A 25,776-nucleotide genomic window follows, 5' to 3' on the forward strand; every position below is an offset into this window, starting at 1 on the left:
GTGGGCCAGCCCTTTTCATGTCTTCGCACTTTCTGCAAACTCGATGTGGCTTCTTCTGTAAATCCTTGGTTATAAGAATTTTATTCAGCTAGTCTTCAGTTGGTTGTTCAAGTTGACTGCTCTGTATTTTTATTGTAAATCCAGTTTGGTCTGGGAAGGAGGTGAGTGTAGCTTCCACCTACTCTGCCATGATCTTGGATCCCTCTGAAGTCTTAACATAAAGACACCAGCAGAGGGCTGTGCCCACAAGTTTTTTGGCCTTGGTGGGAGTTTTAATTGCACCAGGTTCAGGTTTCCTTGTCTAGGATTTTGACCCCTGATTATAGGCTTTGGCCTTTCCTCTGGCTACCATCCTGATGAGGGCTTAGGAAAGACCCAGCATCATCCAGCTGCATCCTCAAATCCACCCAGCTGCAAAATGATACTGATTTGTCTGAACAGTTTTATCATGGAGGGAGATTTAAGATTCATGGGAATAAGTGAAAATGCCAGAAGTGTGGCAGGAGAATGGGGATGGGTGTCCATAAGAATTATTTCTGTATCTCTGTGTCTAGGTGGCACTCTTTGGGACAGTGTCTAGTTTTGTCCCTCAGCCCTTGGCTGCAGTGTAGATCTGTCATATGAGCCCATCTGAAAAGGTTTCTAGGAGTCATTACAGCCAACGTCATCCACCCCCATTCTCAACCATATGCCGTCCCCAGGACAAAGAAGCCAAGAGAGCCCTAGGACCTCTGTTTATGGTTTCTAGTGGCCTGAGCCTTTCCTCACTGTGGGACTCAGCAGCAGATTTCAAAGGATTTAATATAGGTTTGGCTATACATTAAGCATACATCACAATAGCTATTGTTTTGTAGATGAAATAATTTCATTTTTCTTGATTGTTTTCATTTGGGTATCTGGATTTGATGTCAAAATTTATGCAAACAAAATGGAACTAAGGTTCATGAAGGAAAATGTAAAAAAGTTTCTAATAGAGGGAAATAAGAAAAAGCCTTGGTACATTTCTCTTTTAATTGGTAGTCAAGAAATTGGCATTTCTTGCTGATATTGATGATTTTTCCCTAGGCTCTAACTGAAACACACTCCTCTACCTATTCCCATGGTATTCCATGAAGAAGGCAGGAGAATGATGCACATGCATGTAAGATCACACATATACACATGTATGATCACATGTGCACATACCTTCTTGGGCTCTTGGGTGGCATTTGCCATCATTTCACATCATACTGATATGCTGGCTCTGTGACAGAAAGTAAGTAGAGTGGGTCACCATTTCTAGAGGCTATGTTCTGGAAATATTTAAATTTCCTCTTTCTACCGCCCTGATTCCACCCTTCAAACTGGCCTGGATTGGCCTTTAAGATAAGAGCATTTCACTGGCTCACAGGAGCTTGAGGTGTAAGAGAACACCACTGCATGGTAAAGGAGCTCTGTGTTGCACTCTCAAATAGACTGCAACAGAAGGCATTAAAATTTAAAATGTTTATCCCATCCAATCTCTTGCTTTATAGATAAAAAAATTCAGGCAAAGAAATACAATTATTTGCCCCAAGAAGTCATACAGAGCAAGTTCCTCTCTGCTCTTTGTTCCCAGGGACGGAATTCCAGTGACGGGAACGGGATTCTAGAATGGTCTGGCAGTGTTTTGAGAAGATGAGAAGCAGGGATACTTAAGGAGGAGGCAAAGCTGGGGCATTTGCAGGGAGGAGGGAAGGCTGGGCTCATGGGGAGCTGAGGTACTCACTCCTTCCCTGAGTTGTTGCAGGTGTTGGCATTGTTTCTGGCCAGGGGCCAGCCGCTGCAGGAGGCAGAGAGAATGAAGCATGGGAACATGAACTCAGCTCCAATTCATTTGCCTCAGGTGGGTAGTCCAGTACCCCTACCCTGTTCCCCAGGACTTCCACACAGCTTGAAGAACAGAGGATATCAGGGACTAAAATGTTTTGTGACTAGTTCATTCTGGTAAAAGCCTTGGGGTGAAGAGAGGGTAAACGCTTGGCTAAAGGGAAGCTTCGGAGTGAATGGGGATCAACCATGCGACTCCACCCGGCATCTGACTCAGATTCCACTCTATTTCGTTCAGTTTAATCATGTGAAAGTGGCAAGAATGGTACAGCCATGGACTTAATGTGACACCTGTGCTTCAGGTGCTCTCAGGTAAGGCAGGTCAAGTACCTGGTACATCAGAATGGACCCATCAGCAGTGGTGACAACTGGCTACCCTGGTCTGCACAGGCTTGGCTCTCAAAGAACAGCCCTCTTTGGAAATTCACTAATGGCTGCCACTTCCAATTTGCAGGGTGAACATAGGACCATGGACAGAACTGCCCCGGTTGTTAGTCTCTCCTCTCCCATCCCCTGCCTTCACATTCATCTTAAAATGTCTGGTCCTGCCACCCCTGATCTATATATGAGGGTCTGGTAGAAGGGGGAGCTGGTTTTGCACCCAACGAAACATTTACTTAAAGCTGAATGGCCTGACCAGGTGGTGGCACAGTGGATAGAGTGTCGGACTGGGATGCAGAGGACCCAGGTTTGAGACCCTGAGGTCGCCAGCATGAGGGCAGGCTCATCTGGTTTGAGCAAAGCTCACCAGCTTGGACCCAAGGTCACTGGCTTGAGCAAGGGTTTACTCGGCCTGCTGAAGCCCCATGGTCAAGGCACATATGAGAAAGCAATCAATGAACAACTAAGGTGTCCCAACAAAAAACTGATGATTGATGCTTCTCATCTCTTTCTGTTCCTGTCTGTCTGTCCCTATCTACCTGTCTCTCTGACTCTCTCTCTGTAAAAAAAAAAAAAAAAAAAAAAAAAAAAGCTAAAAGAAAAGCTGAATGGCTCAGCACTTTATGGGAAAAGGCATTATCTCATCTCCAAGTGGTCAGCTGCCAGGGCATACTTATGACATGGATGGTGTAAAGAAGCCAGCATGGCCTCCCCAAGCTGCCTGTTCATAGTCACTGCAGATACTCATAGGAGACCTGGAGACCAAAGCCAGCAGCCCCAGCCTGACCCTGAGGGTCCCTCTTCTACAATGCTGACTATCCAGCCAAATGCCATTTGGGGGCTTCTACGTGCCCTACCCAAGTCTCCCTCTCCTCACCCAGGCTTATTTGGGGATTGGTTCCAATCATCTGAAAACCCAGGAAAGAAAACTTCCCTGTGAGATTGTGAAGAAGTGAAAATTTAACTCTGTGGGGCAGTGACCTGTGTTCATCATACTCTGAGCCAGTGATCCCACAAGCCCAAACCCACTGAAGTAAGACCTCTCTTTGTGTGCATTCTGCTTTGGGAATGGGACTTGCCTCAAAAAGTCAAGGTCTTCATTTCCCAGGAAGCCTCCCTAATTGATCAGCTATTATCCTGCACCATCAAATTAATCTATCCACTCTGATCCTTCCCTCCCGTGACCAGGCATTTGTGATTCAGTCAAGCCTGGCCCTGGTCCTAGTTCAACTCTCCACTCATCTGATCACACTGGGGAATCAGCAGAGTGTAACGTTCACTTCCATTAGTCTAAGGTTGTGGAGAATTCAGTCAGTTTAGCTAAAGAAGTCTTTGCTTGCCCAAAAGGAACTAAGCAGGTCTGGTTGGCTTACCATCAAACCTCTCTTTCCTCCCTCTTTCCTTCTCTTGCTCCTCCTCCTTCTCCACCTTCTCTTTTTCCTTAGCTGTCAACAATCACATCCCCACCTCGTCTTTCTGGTTCAGCAGTGAGTAGAGCTAAGGCCTTGAAGTCAGAAAAAGCCTATGTGGTCTGGGAAGCCTGGTCCTGGGAACTTGGGATGTCCCTGCATAGATCGTGGCCAGCACCCACACCCTCCACGGCCCCCTTCCCACAGCCTGAGGAGCCCAAAGGTTTGCAGGCCAGGCTCATGTGAAAACAGGAGCTCAAGAATGTCCTTCCAAGGGGCCTTTGCCTCTCAGTCAGCAACCCTCACACCTTCCCAAGCAAGAAGACAATGTGGGTCTCCTAAAGTGGGCTTATATCAAGGTGGGTTATAGAGCAGTCTAGGAGGAGGGTCCTTTGGTGGGCAGAGATGGGTCAGGCAAGGTCCCTCATGTGTGTCTCTGAGAGTTCCAATTCCGGAGGACCCTAGCTCAGCTATGAATAGGATGGGTTAGGGGTCACATGAGGCTGGGGACTCTGGTTTACTCTGCAGGACTTCTTGGATTTGGGTGGGGACAGTTAGAACACTCAGTGCTCCCCTAAGACAGAAACTTTCAAGAAGTAACTTACAGCTGAACTAGCACATGATGCCTCCTGCTGCTTGCCTGGTGCAGGTGGCTTTTCCCCACTTCGGCCCCTACCTTCTTTCTCTGTCTGGAGGCTCCTGGGTGCCCACATTGGACTGGGCATTGCTTTCTTGGCTGGACACCTCCTTGAGCTCAGCTCCGTGGAAACGCTCCAGGAAGGAGTCTGGTCTCTGTTCCTGGTGGTGTAAGTGCCTGGAAGCCCACACACGCAGCGTGATGATGAGGCGCCACAACCTGGAAGGGCACAGATGGGCAGCCAGTGCCCGGAGGAGGAAGAAGAAAGCTCTCGTCTCCTTGGTCCTGGCTCAGGTTGCACCTCACTCTTCCAGGGCCTTGTATTTCCATCTCCTTTGACACCTGCACCCTGAACACAGCCTCCCCCTCTGTAAGGGATGCCATCCTCATTATGGCTTTGTCCTTCTAATACCTTCACTTGACAAAGGCATGAGCCTTCAAATGAACGTGAACAAGCTTTTCTGCTCACTGTTCCTTTTATCCTGCATGGAACTCTTTGTTATGCCTGGCTAGTATAGGAATAGGAAAAAAAAAAAAGCAATTTCCAAATGGTGAAAAATTTAGAGCAAGGTTTAAGGGAACAAGTTGTCAGATACAGTTTAGAGCCTTCCCCCAGTCCCTGTCTTACTGTTTCTTATACAAACTTTCATTTTCTCCTCAGGCTTGTACATAAATCCAGTTGCACCTTGCCTTGACCCTTCTCCTGGAACCAGACCCCACTGGGGCCTCAGGCCCTGAGACCGACAGCCCATGCCCACAGAGCTTGGATTTGGGCAGGGACAGTTAGAACACTTAGTGAGGTGTTCTGAGTTGAGCCCTGCTGCCTGCCATCCCTGTTTCTGCCCGAGGGGAACAGGAGGAGAGGCTCAGCTGTATATTTTGGTGTCTGGTTTCGCTGACTTGGCACCGACAGTGCATACCACAGTCCCCCAAATATACATAGTTCTAAGCAACCTGGAATGAAATCACAAATGCTCACATACTTTGAACCTAATTGCAGTCTTGTGACCTTAGCCTAAGGGAATAAAATGAAGCAAGAAAAAGCCCCAGGAACATAAACAGCTACTGCTGTGAACATCTGCTGAAGCCCCACCCAGCCCAACTCGCCCCCTTCCACATCTTCCCTTGGCTGAGAAGGTGAAACCAAAGCCATATCACTCTCTAGCCTCACACAGCGGCCTCAGAGGTGGACAGCTGAACCACAGAGCCACTCAAGCCACTGATCTAAGAGCCACTCCAAGATGGAGTTGGATGTTTCAACTCAAGATCACATGGTGAAGGTGATTCTCAGCCTGTGCCTACTACTGATGTGTGAGCAGAAAGACAAAAACAAAGAAGACATGCAGATAAAAAGCACCAAGGACCTGAAACTCCATGACAGGGAGAAGCTACTGCCTCCCCAGCTCTCCTCCTGAGCCCCACCAGCTCCACTTCCATGAGGTGGCCTGTGTCCCACCTTCCCCCAGCAACCTGCCCCAGCCCTGCCCCAGGTCTTTTCATTTGAGCTGATTTGAAGGTACTCTCTTTCTTGCAATCAATGAGCCTTAAGACAGCACTTCATTAGTAAGACAAAAGCATTGGAAACCATTTAAATGTCCAGCTACAATAGAATAGTGAAACAAATAATGGTAGCATCCTTCACAATGAAAATATGAAGGATAAGCAAATCAAATTTGTGCAGTGATCTTAAGCAAAAACTGTAGAAAACATGATTGTGTAAAATAACTATGGACAAAATTGATGGAAGGAAACAATATACCCAGCTGTGTGGACCCCCATTGTGAGTTGGTGCCTAACTGCAGCCACCATGGGGCCATGAGCTGGCTGATTAGATGCACTTCCAGATGAGAGTTGGAAAGGTGCCAGATTTCCTCCAGGTGGCATAGCTGCCGATGCCAGAGGACAGGGGGCATCAGAAGGAGACAGAGCCTGGCTCATCTTTCAGATCTTTTACAAGGACACATGCTATACTAGCGAGGGCCTGCCAGAGGCCATCTCAGAAGTGCCACTATTGCTGTCTACATGCTACAGTGAGTGGTCCATGCAAGGGTCCCCATGGCTGGCTGGACCATTTTTCCAAAACTTTCTGGATTGCTTTTTATTTATTTATTTTTTAATTTTTCCAGAATTGAGCAAATTTCTCAATAGCATGTTTTATTAAAGCAATTTCAGATAAATGCAGTTTTTCTTAGACATTCCTGAGCTTGGAACACCTGACCCAACAGAGAAGTACTCATTGATGGGTTTCTGACAGCTCTGTTCCTGCCTCTTTTTTCTCCAAATCTTCAACCCACCTCCACCCACCTTTGTGAAATGCATCTGCTTTCTTTCTGCCTCAGTTTCCTCCTTCCCAAGGTGAAGGTTGAGACCCACCAGTTACCTGGCAGGCTCCTGGCCAGTGAAGGAGCCTTGCCTGGATTCAGCCCGTCCTCTGGTGTCCATGGCAATCCCTTGCCGCAGTCCTGACCACGTCTCCTCGCATGGTGAGTGGCTCCTAGGAAATCAGAAATGCAGCGGGCTAAATTGATTCCAAGCTCCTCCACCTCCTGGACACAATCAGGAATGAGATGGCCAGATGCCCTGCTTAATGAGGACAGCTGCTGTCGCAGGTCCTCAGCCAGGGGCTCCCCACTTCAGGTCACGCTGCTGCAAATCCTGGCCCTTTAGGATACATGAGGCCTTTCCTTTATAGCAAGCCTGATCCAGGAAAGTTGCTCAACACCAGCTGCTGCCATTGGCTCAGTGAGGGGCAGGCCAGCAGCAAATGGTCCTCATCAGAGCACTGGGAGGGGGAGGTCCTAGAGCCGCTACCTGGAGACATAGCAGCTGTTTCCACACTCTGATTCCACATGAGGATTTGGTTCAAATTCATCTCTGTCTAATGAAATCCCATCTTCTAAGGCAAGATGAGTGCCACCCTGGTGTTTATGGAATTGCCTGGAATAAGACCAGTGTGTCTGGGAATATTTTCCTTTCTTTCCCATTCTTTTAAAAACTCCTGGGGCTAAAGTTTGATCAACCTGATTAAAAGCCATCCAAGCATTGACCTCTAGGGATGTGTACTCCATTCTGCGAGTCTTAAAGAGCCCAGGCAAGACAAATTAATTCTATCTCATGACCTATTCCAACCTATTCAGCCTTCTTGACATGGTATTAAAGGCTGAAGGAAGAGGCAAGAGTTAATGTCAGGGGAAAAGGCTCCACTTCTCCCCAGTGAGTGATTGGGAGGCAGAATTCTGCATCCCAGCCACTGAGCTGTAGCCTCCTCCTTCCTGCAAATCCTGCCATCCCAGCTGTGGCAGACTCACGACCATGCCGTGTCCCGTGCAGGCCCTCTCTGTGCAGCCCGGCTAGCAGGTTCCCTTGCCCTCAGCTTCCCCATGGCAGAGCTGCTTTCTTCTTCTGGAACCACAGAGGCTGGTGCCTTCACCTTCTCCATGGCTGCCTTCCATGATGGGACAACCCCCACACATGTGCTGCTTTTCCAGGCTAGCACCCTCAGCTCACCTGCTATTCCTCATCAGGGTCAAATCTCTTCCTGTCATTTCCCAATCATTCTCCTGGGAATAGGTTCCTGCACTCTTGCCTGGCCTGACAGGGAGACTAAGACCACCCTACCCAGCACAAGCTAGAGGGTTGGTAGGTTTGTGGGTTCATGTGCTTTGGTGCCCCATCACCAACTATCAGCCCAAACGTAACATCCTATAACATGGCTGCAGCTAAGCCAGGGATCCTGTTTTGTGCATGTACAATGTATTTATTGGAAATAAGAATTGGACTTCCTATTTATCTGAGTCACTTGATGTTATGGGACCCTTGGTGTGCAGTGGCATCATACTAGCCTTTCCTCCCAACTCCATCTCACTCAAAAATACAATGCACAAACCATATGCTATTTATTGACTGCTTATTATACGTCGGCCATGTACAACCCTACTATAAAAGAGGAAAACAAGGTTCAGAGAGGTTAAGTAACTTTTCCAAGGGCACTCAGCCAAGTGGCAAAGCTGAGATTTGAAACTAGTCCTATCCCCCGCCCCCTTTTTGAGAGAGAGAGGTAGGGAGAGAGAGAGACTAGAACATCAAGCTGCTCCTGTATGTGTCCTGACCATGGCATTGAACAGGCAACCTCCGTACTCCAAGATAATGCTCCAACCAACGAAGCTATCCAGCCAGGGCTTTATTTTTTTTTTAATTTATTGATTGATTTTTAGAGAGACAGAGAGAGAAAAGGAGAGAGAAGGGAGGGGGAAGGCAAGCATCCATCTGTTGTTCCACTCAGTTGTGTGTTCACTGGCTGCTTCCCATGTGTGCCCTGACTGGGAATCGAACCTGCAACCTTGTAGTTTCAGGATGACACTCTTAACTGACTGAGCTAACCAGCCAGGGCCCATTCTATTCTATTTTAAAGCCTGCTCACACCCACTCCAGAAAGTTGCCCTCTGTTTTCACATATGGTATCAATTAAAGCAAAAGTTGCATAAGACAAGGCTGAGGACTGAGCCCCGTGGCATGCAACGAGAGACGTGGCTCCAATCCACCCAGTGGTACTAAGTAGGCATGGCTCTTCATTGCCAAACCACTTAATTGAATTCCCCCTCTACGCCCATAAGAGACCACTCATATCTCATCCTCATCCTGCCAGGCCCTGCTGCAGTTAAGAGAGCTACAATTCAGTTGCCCTTCTAATATGCTGTATATTACAAAGGTGGAATGTTCATTCCGAGGCACCTGGGTCAGTGACAGCAGGAGGAGACAGGGGAACCTGTCTTTCCAGCCCCTGGGTCCTAGCAGCTGGCATGTGATGATGGTAGGTGGTGGCAGCAATGGACAGCTGGTTGGAGCTCTGTCACGGCAGGTACACCTGTAAGGTCTGGAGGCAATCCCAAGGATGGAGGTGTTTTGTTGCCCCCCAGCAGCTCCTCGGGGAGCTCTTGGCACCAAGCAGTTGGCCCAGCATTTCTGCTGAGTCTGGCTTCTATTAAATACCAGAGGACACATCCTGTGACCAGATTTAGTTGCATTAGCAGCAAAGGAATCATTGCCCATGACATCAATGCTTGTGAGCCAGTGAGGAGGGCAGAACTCACCCCGATTTCAAAGCAGGCCTGCTGCTGGCCACAATGAGAGCTATTGTGTGTAAACTGAACCTATAACACCCACTCGGAGGAGAGGTGGCAGAGTGAGAGGCTTAGGTTGAATCCCTGCCCCAGCACCTTTTCTGCAGAGGTTCTGTGGGCTGGTCACTCACCCTCCCTGGGTTTGTTTCCTGGTTTTCAAAAAGGGAAGAAAGGGGAAAATGGTAATTTCATATTGATGTAAGTGTTGTTCACAGACCCAAGTCCAGAAAGGCACATTTAACCATAAAGAACGGTGGAGCCTCATATAATGTAAGATCAATGGACCTGAGGGAGTCTTTCTTCCCTATGCATCTCCGCACTTGGTTCTTGATGGTTGAATTTCTTTTCTTTTTTTTTTTACAGATACAGAGAAAGAGTCAAAGAGAGGGATAGATAGGGACAGACAGACAGGAACGGAGAGAGATGAGAAGCATCAATCATCAGTTTTTCGTTGCGACACCTTAGTTGTTCATTGATTGTTTTCTCATATGTGCCTTGACTGTGGGACTACAGCAGATCGAGTAACCCCTTGCTCGAGACAGTGACCTTGGGCTCAAGGTGGTAAGCTTTGCTCAAACCAGATGAGCTGCGCCCAAGTGGGCGACCTCGGGGTCTCAAACCTGGGTCCTCTGCATCCCGGTCCGATGCTCTATCCACTCTGCCACCGCCTAGTCAGGCGATGCTTGAATTTCTAACGTGATGTCTTTGTTCTAGGCCAGAGTCTCTACCTGTTAACAATGTGAATGGATCACGAGAATTCTCGTCTTTTCTGTTCTAAGGCTTGTTTTTACAAAGTATCGTACTTTTAAAAGATATTAGCTTGTAAGAACATGTAATAAATAACTTCAAAATGCAATTGGTATTTTAAAAGCATGCCTTTAACACTTATGTAAAATGTTTTGATTCGTTCAATAGAAACTTATCTGGCCACTGGGTAAAGCTAGCAAAAAACTACTGATTGATCTGCAATGTGTTAAGTGCTTGGAGTATTTAAGCAGTAAACCCAAGTAGTTACTCCTCTGAGATGGGAAAAGAGGAAAGGAACTGAATGTCTAGGTGACATTTTGAGTCCCTAAGGACACACAGGCACTGAGAAAAGGAAGGCATTTTTGGAATCAATGCAAGAATAGGATCTAGAACCTCCCAGTGAAATTCAGAGGTGGGAGGCAGGACCCTGTCTTGCACTGAGCTGGCTGAGGGGCCTGGGGCAAGGACTCCACAAGGCCTCAGTCTCTGCAAAATGAGCAGGTCAGTCCAGGACAGCCCTGAAGCCACCTGCCTTCCCATTCACAGACCCCAGCTCTAGGTGGTGATGGTGCTTTAGCAGAAAGAGGCCTCATGAACTTGGTAATTAGCAAAAATAAGAGCAAAGAGTGCAACACAATGAAGTGACTCTTTGAAAGACAAGATACTTTCCAACGTGCAATGCTCATCTTCTATGTTTACTTCTAAAGAGGATTTGATGTCCATGAGGTAAAGTTTCCTCTGTCACTAGGAGAAGACAGAGGTCTCATCAGAACTGGAAGTGGTAGTTAACTTTGTCCTCTGTGGAGTATTTGGTGTCTTCCTCGGGTGACCTTGGGGACATGAGAGTAAACAGAAGCGGCCTTTCAGAACAAGAGCGGAGAATGTGATATCTTATTTTACTTCCTCCCAAGCCCTGAGGAATTTGAGTGATCACCATGTACCAACACTGGCCGCACATGCCCAGGAAACTAAAGTCACTGCATTCTTACCTACTATTGGTAAGCAGCTGAAAATGTTTTTCTTCAGTGATAATTGCTTGGGACTCTGCTTGGGGATCAACACAGAAAATGCCTCTTCTTTAGGACACAGAATCCTATGCTCCAAAGCTCACCTAAAATAGCTACTACCCCAGTACATTGGGCTGGGACCGGAGGTGCCCTCAGTCCTAACTACAATTTTCTAAGTCTTTCCCTATTATGTCATCTTCAAAAAATACCTGGTAGCTCCTAAGTAACTGAGTCAACTTAAACAGATCTAAATAAAAAAGAAAGTTTTAAAAAATTTATTGATTGAGTTTTAGAGAGACCGAGAGAGGAAAGAAGAGAGAAGGGAAGGGGAAGGCAAGCATCCATCACTGGTTGCTTCTCATGGTATTTTCAGAGTGTAAGCTTAATTCTTTGTTCAAGGGAACTGTTTCCATTCTTCTTTATGACTGGTCACTAGGAAAATGATCCCAATGATTTTAAAAAAGAAAAAGAAACCTGGGTCTCCACTTTGGTAAAAAAACAAGCAAACAAACATACAAAAACAAAAAGCAAACTAGGGCGGGGCTCTCTCAGGGAAGGAGACCATGGCGTCTCCACCCTCTTGGGGGGACTCAGCCAAGTGCCACCCGACACAGGCCCTCAGCACAGTTTTGGGGTGTCACTGAGGATAAGGAGTAATTAATATTTAAAGATGTGCCCTGGCTGGGTAACTAAATGGGTTAGGGCACTGTCCTGATACACCAAGGATGCTGGTTCAACCCCCAGTGTCAGGACACATACAAGAATCAACCTCAATGAATGTGTAAACAAGTGAAACAACAAATTGATGTCTGTTCATTTTTTTTCTTTCTCTCTCTCTCCCTTCTTCTCTCTCTCTCAAGCCAATCAATAAAAATTTTAAAAATATTTAAGGGCACACATTCACAATCATTCCTCCTAAAAGCTTTCTAAAAAAGATTGAATTTCAAGGCAAAGATCTATGGTTTGTTAAAACACCATATCCTCCCCTAAAATAGTGATTTGAAACTTTAAAATGTTTTTGTATTTGTACCAAAGTTCTGCAAATAAATCTTATAGGAGAAATCATCTGTGACTAGACAGACACTGGACTACATTGGGAAGCAGGGGAGGGCCCTGGACCCCACCATACTACTCCCAGCCTGAGACAGGGTCTCAATCCCTGGTGTACCATGGGACCCATTCTGGAAACTTCCATCTTCCTCCTGCCTCTATGAAATGAAGCACAACACCTGATGAAAGAAGCAATTTTTCTCTCTATCTGTTTGAAATATATGCAGTATTTCCATGGAACTCTACTAATCTTCAGCAAGCAAGGCCTCATGTGGGGCTCAGTGAGACCTGGCTAGCAGTCAGGCTGAAAAAGCATGACTGGGACACAGGCAGGAAAGGGCCATTTCCAGATGTCTAGACAGCTAGGGCTCTCTGAGGTCAGGGGAGGAGAAGTCTTCCAGCCTGGGATACCTGAGACAGCCCACAGGGGGATTCATTTCTAAGACTGACAGTGAGTTTCATGGAGTGCCTATTACAAGCAGAACTGCACCAAGAGTTTTAACCTTTCTTAAATTTGGTTTGAACCTCACGGTATCCCTCTGAGGTAAGTACTAGTACGTTGTGTAGATGAGGAAATGGAAGCTTGGAGCAGTAAAACATCTTTTCAGAGCTGGTAAGCTATAGCCATTGTTCAGATCAGCAATCTGATCTGTGCTGTTAGCCATCATGCTGGTCAGGGACCAGGTGGTGGGAAGTTAGGGGAGGACATTCTCTCCCATGAAAACCACAAATAGCATTGTGGAAGGGCATTGATTCAGAGCCCTGACCAGGAGCCAGACTGAGCCCCTACTCTTTGCAGCCCCAGGAGTCTTCAGGCTCCAACAGATACTCTGATTGTGCCCCACTAGAGGTGAAGGGAGCCATGAGGAGAAGTTCCATTTTGCTTCAAATTCTTCCTGATGTGGAGCGGCAAGATGGTGATGGAGTAGGCGGATGTACCAACTTCCACCTCCCAGAACCAAAGTGGATTACAACTTAATTTTAAGAACCATCACCTGGAAAAACCAACTGAGGACTCTGGAGTAGGCAGATGTACCAACTTCCACCTCCCAGAACCAAAGTGGATTACAACTTAATTTTAAGAACCATCATCTGGAAAAACCAACTAAGAGGACTCTTCAACCAAGGAACACTGAAGAAGCTACACTGAGACTGGTAGGAAAAGCAGAAATGCGGAGAGGGCTGCCCAGCTCCCCGGAGTGAATGGCAGCTGGGAGAGACTCGCATGGTGGGAAGTGAGTTTAGCGGAGAGGGGAGGGTCCTGAGTCCCAGGAACAAATCCCCAGCCTGCAGCCCCAGAGTCTAGAAGAGGCGTATGGACAGTATTTGGCAGCAAAACAAGTCAGGATACTGTTTGTGAGAAAGAGACAGATTTCTCAGACCCAGGATTCTTCTTAAAGGGACCATACAGAAAACCTCCCTCACAACCACTCACCTGGGGCTCTGGGGGACAGCAAGGGAGGAGAGGACTGGAGTAGCAGGAAGAGAGTGTAATCTAGGAGGCATAGGGAGAAACATTTTGAGGGACAGCCACCCTAACCCCTTGGCTGAGTCACTCCCCAAATTTGAAGCAAATATTTCCCCCTGGAAATAGCAATACCACCAAAGGGAGGCAGGACACCAGCCAACCAAGCTCTCCTGCAGCACTCAGAGCAGAGTTGCTTAGAAGGAGAGAGCTTTCCAGACTACAGTATGGAGTGTTAGGGTCTGAGCTGCAGTGCCCCCACCCACACAGCTGAGGGCTCGCTAGAGGGCGGGAGGTGGCGGGAGGTGCAGCGTGATTCCATCCGCAAGGGCAGAAGCCCGCCAGCCACGACTGAGGCCCAGGTGTGAGCTGTCTTGCCTGGTGGGGGAGGAGGGGACATGTGAAAGTGGTCAGGCCCAGCTGCCCGCCGTCTGCAATCCTGCTTGCAGTGTGGGGGGGGGAAGAATGGGAGCCCCAGAAGGGGCAGAAACCCCCCACTGAGCAAGGGCATGTGGGGGTGCAGCCTCCCTGAAACCCCAGAACCGAGGCTTGCAGCCCATTGCACACGCAAGCTGTCTCCTCTGGCGGGAGAGGGTGATAGCCCAGAACAGGCAGAGTCCCATGACTGTGTGTGGGCACACAGCCCCACCTGCCTGCAGAGCCAAGGCTTGCAGCTCACTGGTGAGCAGGCCCATTTACGGGCAGAGCGAAAGCCCAGAAACAGGTGGAGACCAGTAGCTGAGCAAAGGTGCTCACCGCTGTCTGTGGTGCTGAGGCTTGTGGCCCGCACAGCTCATAACCCCACCCACGGGGGCAGGGAGAAGGCCAAGGCCCCCCAGGCTTGTAGACCTGGGCATGTGATCACAGCCCCTCCTGTGGAGGAGAGGCAGAAACTGCTGTGACAGCCCCAGTGGCCTGGCACAGGCAACGCCCATACCTGAATATCCTAGGCAGCAGTGACAGAGGGGGTGGAGGGCCTGCATACAGACCACACCAAGGACACAGAGGCCACACCCATTGGACTCCAGTGGCCAAAACCTTCTTATACACAGACAAAATGGGAAGGCAGAGAAATGCAACACAAATTAATCAAGAGAAATCCCCAGAAAAGGACCCGAATGAGTCAGATTTAACCAAATTACTGAATGAAGAGTTTAAAATAACGATTGTTAGGATGCTCAAAGATCTTAGAACAATATATGGTCATTATGAACATCTAAGTAAAGACATACTAAATATAAAAAAGGATATTGAAATAATAAAAAAGAATCAGTCAAAAATGACAAATACAATATCAGAAATGAAGAGCACAATGGAAGGAATTAAAAACAGAATGGATGAAGCTGAGGATCAAATCAATGAGTTAGAGGACAAGATAAATGAAGGCATAGAAGCAGAGCAGAAAAAAGAAAAGACTCAAAAAGTCTGAGGAAACTCTAAGAGAGCTCTATGACAACATGAAGAGAAATAACATCTACATCACAAAAGTTCCTGAAGAAGAAGAGAAAGAACAAGGAATAAAGACTTTGTTCAATCATATCATAGCTGAAAACTTCCCTAAATTAATTCAAGAAAACATCTCACAAGTTCAAGAAGCACAGAGAACTCCATTAAAGAGAAACCCAAAGAAATCTACACTAAGACACATCATAATTAAAATACCAAAGCTAAGTGATAAAGAGAAAATATTAAAAGCTACTAGAGAAAAAAAGGCTATCACCTACAAAGGAGCCACAATAAGGATGACATCCAACTTCTCAACAGAAACAATTGAGGCCAGAAGGGAATGGCAAGAAATATTCAAGGTAATGCAGAACAAGAGCCTACAACCAAGACTACTTTATCCAGCAAGGCTATCGCTTAAAATTGAAGGAGAAATTAAAAGCTTCCCAAACAAAAAAAAAAAACACAAAAAAACCCCTCAAGGAATTCACTACAACCAAACCAATGCTGCAAGAAATGCTAAGGGACCTGTTGTAAACAGATCAAAGGAAAAAAGAATATAGCAAAAGAGGAATACAGCTTTAAAGAATAAAATGGCAATAAACAACAACATATTAATAATAACCTTAAATGTAAATGGATTAAATGATCCGATCGAAAGACATAGGGTAGCTGCATGGATAAGAAAACAGGACCCATACATATGCTGTCTACAAGAGACACACCTTAAAACAAAAGATGCACAAAGACTGAAGGTAAAAGGATGGAAAAAAATATTTCATGCAAACAGAAATGAAAAAAATGCTGGGGTAGCAATACTTATATCAGACAAAATGGACTTTAAAACAATATAATAAGAGATAAAGAAGGTCACTACATAATGATAAAGAGAGCAATCCAACAGGAAGATATAACAGTTATAAATATCTAGAAACCTAATATAGGAGCACCCAGATATATAAAGCAGATATTGATGGATATAAGGGGTGAGATCAACAGCAATACTATAATAGTAGGGGATTTCAATACCCCACTAACATCATTAGATAGATCCTCAAGAAAGAAAATTAACAAAGAAACAGCAGACTTAAAGGACACACTAGATCAACTGGATTTAATAGATATCTTCAGAACCTTTCACCCTAAAGCAGCAAAATATACATTCTTTTCAAGTGCTCATGGTATATTCTCTAGGATAGACCACATGTTGGGGCACAAAAGTGGTCTCAACAAATTTAAGAAGATTGAAATTGTATTGAGCACTTTCTCTGATCACAATGGCATGAAACTAGAAATCAACCACAACAGAAAAACTAAAAAATACTCAAACACTTGGAAACTAAATAGCATGTTATTAAATAATGAATGGGTTAACGAGATCAAAGAAGAAATTAAAAAATTTTTTAGAAACGAATGATAACAAGCATACATCAACTCAAAATTTATGGGACACAGCAAAAGCAGTCCTGATAGGGAAGTTCATAGCATTACAGGCATACCTTAAGAAGCTAGAAAAGCTCAAATAAACAACTTGACCCTGCATCTAAAAGAACTAGAAAAAGAACAGCAAGTAAAGCCCAGAGCTAGTAGAAGGAAGAAAATAATAAAGATCAGAGCAGAAATAAATGACATAGAGGCTAAAGAAAAAATACAGAGGATCAATGAAACGAGGAGCTGGTTCTTTGAAAAAGTAAACAAGATCAATAAACCTTTAATCAGACTCACCAAGAAAAAAGAGAGAGGACTAAAATAAATAAAATTAAAAATGAGAGTGGAGAAATAACAACTGACACAACAGAAATACAAAACATTGTAAGAAAATACTATGAAGAACTGTATGTCAAAAAACTAGACAACCTAGATGAAATGGAAAAATTCCTTGAAACATATAATCTTCCAAAAATTAATCTGGAAGAATCAGAAAATCTAAACAGACCGATTACAACAAATGAGATTGAAAAAGTTATCAAAAAACTCCAAAAAAGAAAAGTCCTGGGCCTGATGGCTTCACAAGTGAATTCTACCAAATATTCAAAGAAGAACTAACTCCTATCCTTCTCAAGCTATTTCAAAAAATTCAAGAGGAAGGAAGACTTGCAAGCTCCTTTTATGAGGTGAGTATAATTCTGATTCCAAAACCAGGCAAAGACAACACAAAGAAAGAAAATTAGAGGCCAATATGACTGATGAATTTAGATGCTAAAATCCTCAACAAAATATTAGCAAACCGGATCCAGCAATATATGGAAAAAATCATACACCACGATCAAGTTGGATTTATTCTTGGGAGGCAAGGCTGATACAATATTCGCAAATCAATCAATGTGATTCATCACATAAACAAAAGAAAGGAGAAAAACCACATGATAATTTCAATAGATGCAGAAAAAAGCATTTGATAAAATCCAGCACCCATTCATGATCAAAACTCTCAGCAAAGTGGGAATACAGAGAACATACCTCAACACGATAAAGGCCATCTATGATAAACCCACAACCAACATCATATTCAATGGGCAAAAATGAAAAGCAATCCCTTTAAGATCAGGAACAAGGCAGGGGTGCCCCCTTTCACCACTCTTATTCAACATAGTTCTGGAAGTCCTAGCCTCAGCAATCAGACAAGAAAAAGAAATAAAAGGCATCCAAATTGGAAAAGAAGAAGTAAAACTAGCATTATTTGCAGATGATATGATATTGTATATAGAAAACCCTAAAGTCGCAGTCAAAAAACTACTGGACTTGATAAATGAATTCAGCAAGGTGGCAGGATATAAAATTAATAATCAGAAATCAGAGGCATTTTTATACACTAACAATGAACTGTCAGAAAGAGAAATTAAGGAAGCAATCCCCTTCACCATTGCAACCAAAAAAATAAAGTACCTAGGAATAAATTTAACCAAGGAGATTAAAGACTTGTACTCGGAAAATTATAAAACTTTGATAAAAGACATCAAGGAAGATACAAACAAGTGGAAGCATATACCGTGCTCATGGTTAGGAAGAGTAAACATCTTTAAAATGTCTATATTACCCAAAGCAATTTATAAATTCAATGCAATACTGATTAAAATAACAATGACTTACTTCAAAGATATAGAACACATATTCCAAAAATTTATATGGAACCAAAAGAGAACACGAATAGCTTCAGCAATCTTGAAAAGGAAGAATAAAGTGGGAGGTATCCCACTTTCAGATACCAAGTTATACTACAAGGCCATTGTGTTCAAAACAGCCTGGTACTGGCATAAGAACAGGCATATAGATCAATGGAACAGAACAGAGAACCCAGAAATAAACCCACACCTTTATGGACAACTGATATTTGACAAAGGAGGTAAGAGCATACATTGGAGTAAAGACAGCCTCTTCAACAAATGGTGTTGGGAAAATTGGACAGCTACCTGCAAAAAAATAAAACTTGACCACCAACTTACACCATTCACAAAAATAAACTCAAGATGAATAAAAGACTTAAATTTAAGCCGTGGAACCATAAGCATCTTCGAAGAAAACAGGCAGTAAGCTCTCTGACATCTCTCGTAGCAATATATTTTCCGATTTATCTCCACGGGCAAGTGAAATAAAAGACAGAATAAACAAATGGGACTATATCAAACTAAACAGCTTTTGTGCAGCTAAAGACAATAAGAACAGAATAAAAAGACAAACTACACAATGGGAGAACATATTCGACAATATGTCTAATAAGGAGTTAATATCCAAAATTTATAAAGAACTTGTAAAACTCAATACCAGGAAGACAAACAATCCAATCCAAAAATGGGCAAAAGAAATGAATAGACTCTTCTTCAAAGAGGACATACAGATGGTCAATAGGCATATGAAAAAATGCTCAACATCACTAATCATTAGAGAATTGCAAATTAAAACCACAATGAGATATCACCTCACACCAGTCAGAATGGTGCTCGCTCATCAACAAAACAACACAGAATAAATGCTGGTGAGGATGTGGAGAAAAGGGAACCCTCCTGCATTGCTGGTGGGAATGCAGACTGGTGCAGCCACTGTGGAAAACAGTATGGAGATTCCTTAAAAAATTAAAAATTGAACTGCCTTTTGACCCAGCTATCTCACCTTTAGGAATATACCCCCAGAACACCATAGCACTGTTTCAAAAGGGGAAATGCACCTCCCATGTTTGTGGCAGCATTGTTCACTATTGCGAAGATCTGGAAAAAGCCCAAGTGTCCATCAGTGGACGAGTGGATTAAAAAGCTTTGGAATATATATACTATGGAATACTACTGAGCCATAATAAATGATGACATCAGATCATTTACGACAACATGGATGGAAACTTGATAACATTATACTGAGTGAAATAAATCAGAAAAACTAAAAACTACAGTGTGTCTGTAACGTCATGGTGCACTTTTGACAGGTCACAGGAAAGCAACGAAAAGTGATAGAAATGTGAAATCTGCACCAAATAAAAGAAAACTCTCCCAGTTTCATACCTATTCAGTGCAGTTCGATGTGGGCTCATGCACAGATTTTTTAGGGCTCCTAGGTAGCTATCCCGTATAGCCTCTACAGACTTGTCACTGACTGATGGCCTACCAGAACGGGGTTTCTCCACCAAACTGCCAGTTTCCTTCAACTGCTTATCCCACCGAATAATGTTATTCTTATGTGGTGGTGCTTCGTTATAAACGTGCCGATATTCACTTTGCACTTTGGTCATGGATTCAAATATAGTGAGCCATAGAACACACTGAACTTTCCTCTGTACCATCCACTTCTCGATTGGCATGGCCGTGGGCTGCTTCGCTGTATACACGGTGTTACGTCATCATCTGTGCGTGCGCACATGCTGCCATATCATCTACAAAAACTGGGAGGGTTTTCCTTTGATTTGGTGCAGATTTCACATTTCTATCGTCTTTTGTTGCTTTCCAGTGACCAGTCAAAAGTGCACCACGACTTTTCAGACACACTGTATATGATTCCATACATAGGTGGGACATAAAAATGAGACTTAGAGACATGGACAAGAGGGTGGTGGTTACGGGTGAGGGAGACGGGGATGGGAGGGGCACAAAGAAAACCAGATAGAAGGTGCTTGAAGACAATTTGACTTTGGGTGATGGGTATGCAACATAATCAAATATCAAAATAACCTGGAGATGTTTTTCTGAACAGATGTACCCTGATTTATCAATGTCACCTTATTAAAATTAATAATAATTAAAAAAAATTCTCCCTGATGCTGACAGTCTCTTTCCTTCTCCCACTGAGCCCAAGATCCCAGCAGCCAGATGTGGCCCAGGGAGCCTGATTTTCCTACTGTGCCCCCTGCTTGGGTCTTTTCTCCCCTCCCCCAAACTTCTTTGAAGCCCACCTTTGAGAGGTTTTATTAACTCAGTTATGGGTAGGAAACTATTAATGCAAACGAAAGCATTCGGCCCTGGCCGGTTGGCTCAGCAGTAGAGCGTCGGCCTAGCGTGCGGAGGACCCGGGTTCGATTCCCGGCCAGGGCACACAGGAGAAGCGCCCATTTGCTTCTCCACCCCTCCGCCGCGCTTTCCTCTCTGTCTCTCTCTTCCCCTCCCGCAGCCAAGGCTCCATTGGAGCAAAGATGGCCTGGGCGCTGGGGATGGCTCTGTGGCCTCTGCCTCAGGCGCTAGAGTGGCTCTGGTCGCAACATGGCGACGCCCAGGATGGGCAGAGCATCGCCCCCTGGTGGGCAGAGCATCGCCCCTGGTGGGCATGCCGGGTGGATCCTGGTCGGGTGCATGCGGGAGTCTGTCTGACTGTCTCTCCCTGTTTCCAGCTTCAGAAAAATGAAAAGAAAAGAAAAAAAAAAAGCATTCATGGCAGATAACTATATTAATAATATTCTTTTTTTTTCCTTTTAAATAGGGCAATGCCTTAACTTAAGGAGTAAGTCCGTAGTTTTGGGATCCAGGGATTGACAGTAGTCCAGTTAGGAGGGAACAATTTGAGGAGGATGGGCATTTCTTTTTTTTTTTAAATTGATTTTAATTTATTGTGTTTACATAAATTCTAGTGTTGCCCCTAATGCATCTCCCCTCCTCCATATTCCCCTCAACATCTCCCTTACCCCCTCCCCATAGCGCCCTCCCCCCTTCCCTTCAGCTTTATCCCATCCTATCATCTGAGGGAGGGGATTTCTGAAGCCCCCGCGTCATATCAAATTTCCTGGGGACCTGGAACTCTGAGGTCGCTGGTTCAAAACCCTGGTTTTCCCAGTCAAGGCACATATGACAGTTGATGCTTCCTGCTCCTCCTCCCCTTCTCTCTCTCTCTCCTCTCTAAAATGAATAAATAAAATCTTTATAAAAAAACAAACAAACAAAAATTTCCTGGGGCCCCAGCATTGTGTTAACGTGCTGAGAGGGCCTAATCTCTGATGGGGTGCTTTGAGATTTTCCTCCTTTGCCTGAATCCGAGAAGGTGGGGTTCAGGGGCTGCATAAGTTTTCAAAATAGGGCCCTAATATCTTTGGAAATTGTTATCCATCACTTATTAGCAGAGTTTGTTAAGGAGCTGGAACCAAGAATCCAGACATATGCATCTGCAGAGGAGAAAGAAATGGGGGAAGAGGGAGCAGTGCCAGCGTGGCGGGGGCAGAGGGGCTGCCATTGCAATGTTTGCTTATCAGATAATATGCAGTGACCATGGGAGAAAAAAGTGTTCAGGGTTATAAACAGAGGACAAAATAACATAAATTTTGGAAATAAAGTTCTCTACTCAGTCAACTCATTGGGAATTTAGGAAACAAAAAAATGTGAGTCCACTTACACCAAACAGGTATTCATTCTCTTGTTTCCTCACTAGTTTGTCAGGAACTTGCTCCATTTTGCAGTTGAAGAAACTGATGCATGGAAAGGTTAAGTCAATTTTCCCAAGTCTCCTAGGAAGTTTGCAACTCAGCTAAAAGTTTGTAGAACTCAAGGCTGCAGAGCTTCCTACAGCTGCGTGTGTTGGGATGTCATTGGCGGGGTTAATGGCTTTGCTGGCAGGGCCCAGTCCACTCCCTTCAGGCCCACGTGCACAGCATGAATCCTGACCTGCCCCTGAAAGTGTGGACAGGGCATCCCCAGTGTCCAGGACAATGGCTGGTGCACAGATAGAGTCCAGTACATGTTTGGTGTTCATCTGGGAAAGTATGACAATTTGGAGAAATTTCTACAGTAGAATTGAATCCGTCACATTGGAATCTTCACTTTGTTACTATCTAGAAGTTATGTAACTTTTAGAGCCTTATTTCCCCACATATCTAAAATAAGAACACAAACTACTTCACTGTGGGTCATGAGGATTCAGTGAGATGAAAAATGGAGTTAGAAGGAACACTGTGAATAGCCCCAGCCTTCTGACCTGTGGCTGGCCACAGGCAAAGGCATTCTTCCCCCACAGTTTAGATCAGCTTTGGGAATAACATTTTTCAGGCATAAAAGAAAAAACCCATCTTACCTGCTGAGACCGTTTTCAAGGTGATCAAGATCTCTGTCTGTGGTCCTTACTGCAGGGTGAGGTGGGTTGGAGTGGGAGTATTGGGTGTTAATTTTGGCCATCTTCTTGCTTTGTTACATTCAGCTCCAAGGTGGTTCCTGAAACATGAACACAGAACAGATATGATCAGTACAGGAAGTAACTGAAGACTCACCTCATCCTCATATGGGAGGGCTACTTTCCCAGGCAAGCTCTTCTCCCTTTTCTCTCACAGTTCTTGCCACACTATTTCAGGTGGGCTCTGATTCCCTGTCTGAAGCACAAACATGGTTTTCACTCCTTCATATACGCTGCCAGGCAGAAAGCTGTTGAGTTAAGTGCCCATCCAGAGAATGAATGGATGGCCAAGTTGCTATTTGATGTAAGAAAGCTAAAACCCTTATTCTCTGGGTAATGCAATATCCTTCTTGACTCTGGTTTTCTCATTTACTTCTTTTTATTTTATAATTTGGCTCATGTTTTCATTGCTATCCCAAATCCTATTTTAAAACAAAACATAGGTCCTGACCAGGTTAGAGTGCCGTCCTAAGCCAATGTTGTGGGTTCTATCCCCAGTTAGGGCATATACAAGAATTGACCAGGTGGTGGTGCAGTGGATAGAGCATCGGACTGGGATGTGGAGGACCCAGGTTCGAGACCCTGAGGTCGCCGGCTTGAGTGCGGGCTCAACTGGTTTGAGCAAAACTCACCAGCTTGGACCCAAGGTTTCTGGCTCAAGCAAGGGGTTACTTGGTCTGCTGTAGCCCCCCCAATCAAGGCACATATGAGAAAGCAATCAATGAACAACTAAGGTGCTGCATCGAAGAATTGATGCTTCTCATCTCTCTCCCTTCCTGTCTGTCTGTCCCTATCTGTCCCTCTCTCTGACTCTCTCTGTCTCTGTTACAAAAAAAAAAAGAAAGAAAAAGAATTAACTGGTGACAGCATGAATGGATGGAACAACAGGTTGATGTTTCTCTCTCTCTCTTTAAAAAAATCAATCAATCAATAAAAGAACTTTTAAAATCATAAATTAGTAATACTCGACATTCATAAAATCTTCACAATGTGATGTTAAACCCAGTACACATTTCATTTATCTCATTCGATCCTCAAATAACCTCATCAGATATTTATGATTTTTATCCTCATTTAAAAATGATTACATTGAGACTCAGAGATGTTAAGCAGCTTGTCCAAGCGAAGGAATAGATAAAAACCTGCCAATGGCATTATCCTGGTGTTAGAAATCAGACCATGAATACTTTGCTATCAGCAAACATGGGAAGGTGCTTCTATGGCTAATGAGAAAAGAAAGCTGATGCAATTTTAGGGCTGGCATGAAGAACACAATAATAAAGACTGGCCAGCTCCTTGATTTGTGATCAGTACCTTCCTGGGAAAGATCAGTCCCTGGAACAGACAAGCACTGGCTCTTTTGAGCAGCCATATGGCTTAAGTGTGTCAGAGGGCTGTAGAGACCAGTCCGGAAGAAGGTAGTGACACATTTCAAGGCTAAATCAATTCCATGATCTCATGGTCTCTGGCTTGAGCCCATAGGTCACTGGTTTGAAGCCCAATGTCACTAGCTTGAGCCCAAGTTCACTGGGTTGAGCAAGGGGTCACTGGCTAGCTCGTGCCCCCCACTCAAGGCATGTATGAAAAGCAATCAATGAACAAGTGAAGCGAAACAACTGAGTTGAAGCTTCTCATCTTTCTCCCTTCCTGTCTCTCTCGCAAAAACAAACAAACAAACAAACAAACAAACAAAAAAACAAAGGAAAAAGGCAACTTGCAGAATGAAAAAATATAAAATCATATATTGGTAAGGAACTTGTATCCAGAATACATCAAGAACACCTACAACTCAATAATAAAAAAGACAATCCACTTCAATAATGAGCAAAGGACTTTTCTCTGAAGATATACAAATGACCAACAAGCCATTGGTCATGGCTTATAAAAGCCATGACCAACTATCTTATAAAAAGATAGTTGACATATTTAGTCATGGGGAAATGCAAATTAAAATCATGATGAGATTCCACTGCACAGCAGCTACAATGAGACAAGAGTTGGTAGGAGAAACTAGAATTCTCATATGTAGTTGGTGGGAATGTAAACTGTGCAGCTTTGGAAAAACAGTTGGGCAGTTCCTCTAAATGCTAAATATAGAATTACCACACAAAGGAGCAATCCTGGTCCTAAATATATACCAAGGAGAAATGGAAACATACAACCACACAACAACTTGTATACATATGTTCACAGCAGTCTGTCCATCAACTGGTAAATGGATAAACAAAATGTGATATATCTACAAAGTGGAATGTTATTCAGCTGAATTGTTATTTTGACACAGGCTGAGCCATCTTAAGATGTATGGGAATGTGCTTCAGTTACTTTTTGAAACTCTCCTAGAAAAGATTAAAGTTTATCTCTAGATACCCCCCAAACCAATGTGCCTGCACCAGTCACTGCTAACCCATGGCAGGAATCTGGACAACAGAGAAATCTACTATGCACTATGTGAGGAAATTCAACCCGGTTTAAGCCAGGCGCAGGCAGTAGTTTGGAATCTTCATTAATGTGCACTCTCTTGATGCATCCCACTCCCTCCATTTGTCCTTTCCCTCCACCTTATTTTCAGTAAACTTATTCTGAATTTGTTTCACCTCCTCTCTGACTTCTATCTTGAGGGGGACGGGCAAGAACCCCTTCAATTTCAAAATTTGACAATGAAAAAGAATAAAACAAGAATAAACATTGAAAACATTATGCTTAGTAGAAGCCAGACACAAAAGGCAACATTGTATTATGATTCCACTTGTATAAAATGTCTAGAATAGGCAAATCCACAGAGTTGGAAAGTAGATTAGTGATTGCTGAGAAAGAGAGTGGAGGGGGAGTCAGAAAAGAGAGTGACTGTGGCTGACTACAGGCTTTCTCTTGAGAATGTTGAAAGGTTTTAAAATTATATTGTGGTGATGGTTGTGCAACCGGGAATATACTAAAAAAAAATCACTGAAATGCATACTCTAAATGGATGACTTTTATGGCATGTGAGTGAAATCTAAAAAGAGAAGAATATTAAATCCAAAATCAAAACACTTTTAAAATACAAAATTCAAAATATCTCCTACAAGGAACTCACAAAATAGAAATTTAACAAAGGGGA

General features: G+C 44.2%; 1 protein-coding gene across 1 annotated transcript in view; it reads right to left on the reverse strand.

Annotated features, from left to right (window-relative positions):
- The window catches only part of CNGA3 (cyclic nucleotide gated channel subunit alpha 3), a 74,929-nt gene that overhangs the window by 40,884 nt on the left and 8,269 nt on the right, over positions 1-25,776 (reverse strand). Inside the window, exons 2-5 of the mRNA XM_066377620.1 lie at positions 22,581-22,717; positions 6,656-6,769; positions 4,315-4,494; positions 1,748-1,801 (exon numbers count right to left, since the gene is read on the reverse strand). Of these exons, the coding sequence (XP_066233717.1) occupies positions 1,748-1,801; positions 4,315-4,494; positions 6,656-6,769; positions 22,581-22,681 (449 nt within the window). The 5' untranslated portion in view covers positions 22,682-22,717. The remainder of the gene's footprint in view (positions 1-1,747; positions 1,802-4,314; positions 4,495-6,655; positions 6,770-22,580; positions 22,718-25,776) is intronic.

The sequence above is a fragment of the Saccopteryx leptura genome, chromosome 3, assembly GCF_036850995.1.
Source record: "Saccopteryx leptura isolate mSacLep1 chromosome 3, mSacLep1_pri_phased_curated, whole genome shotgun sequence".
Classification (NCBI taxonomy): Eukaryota; Metazoa; Chordata; class Mammalia; order Chiroptera; family Emballonuridae; genus Saccopteryx; species Saccopteryx leptura.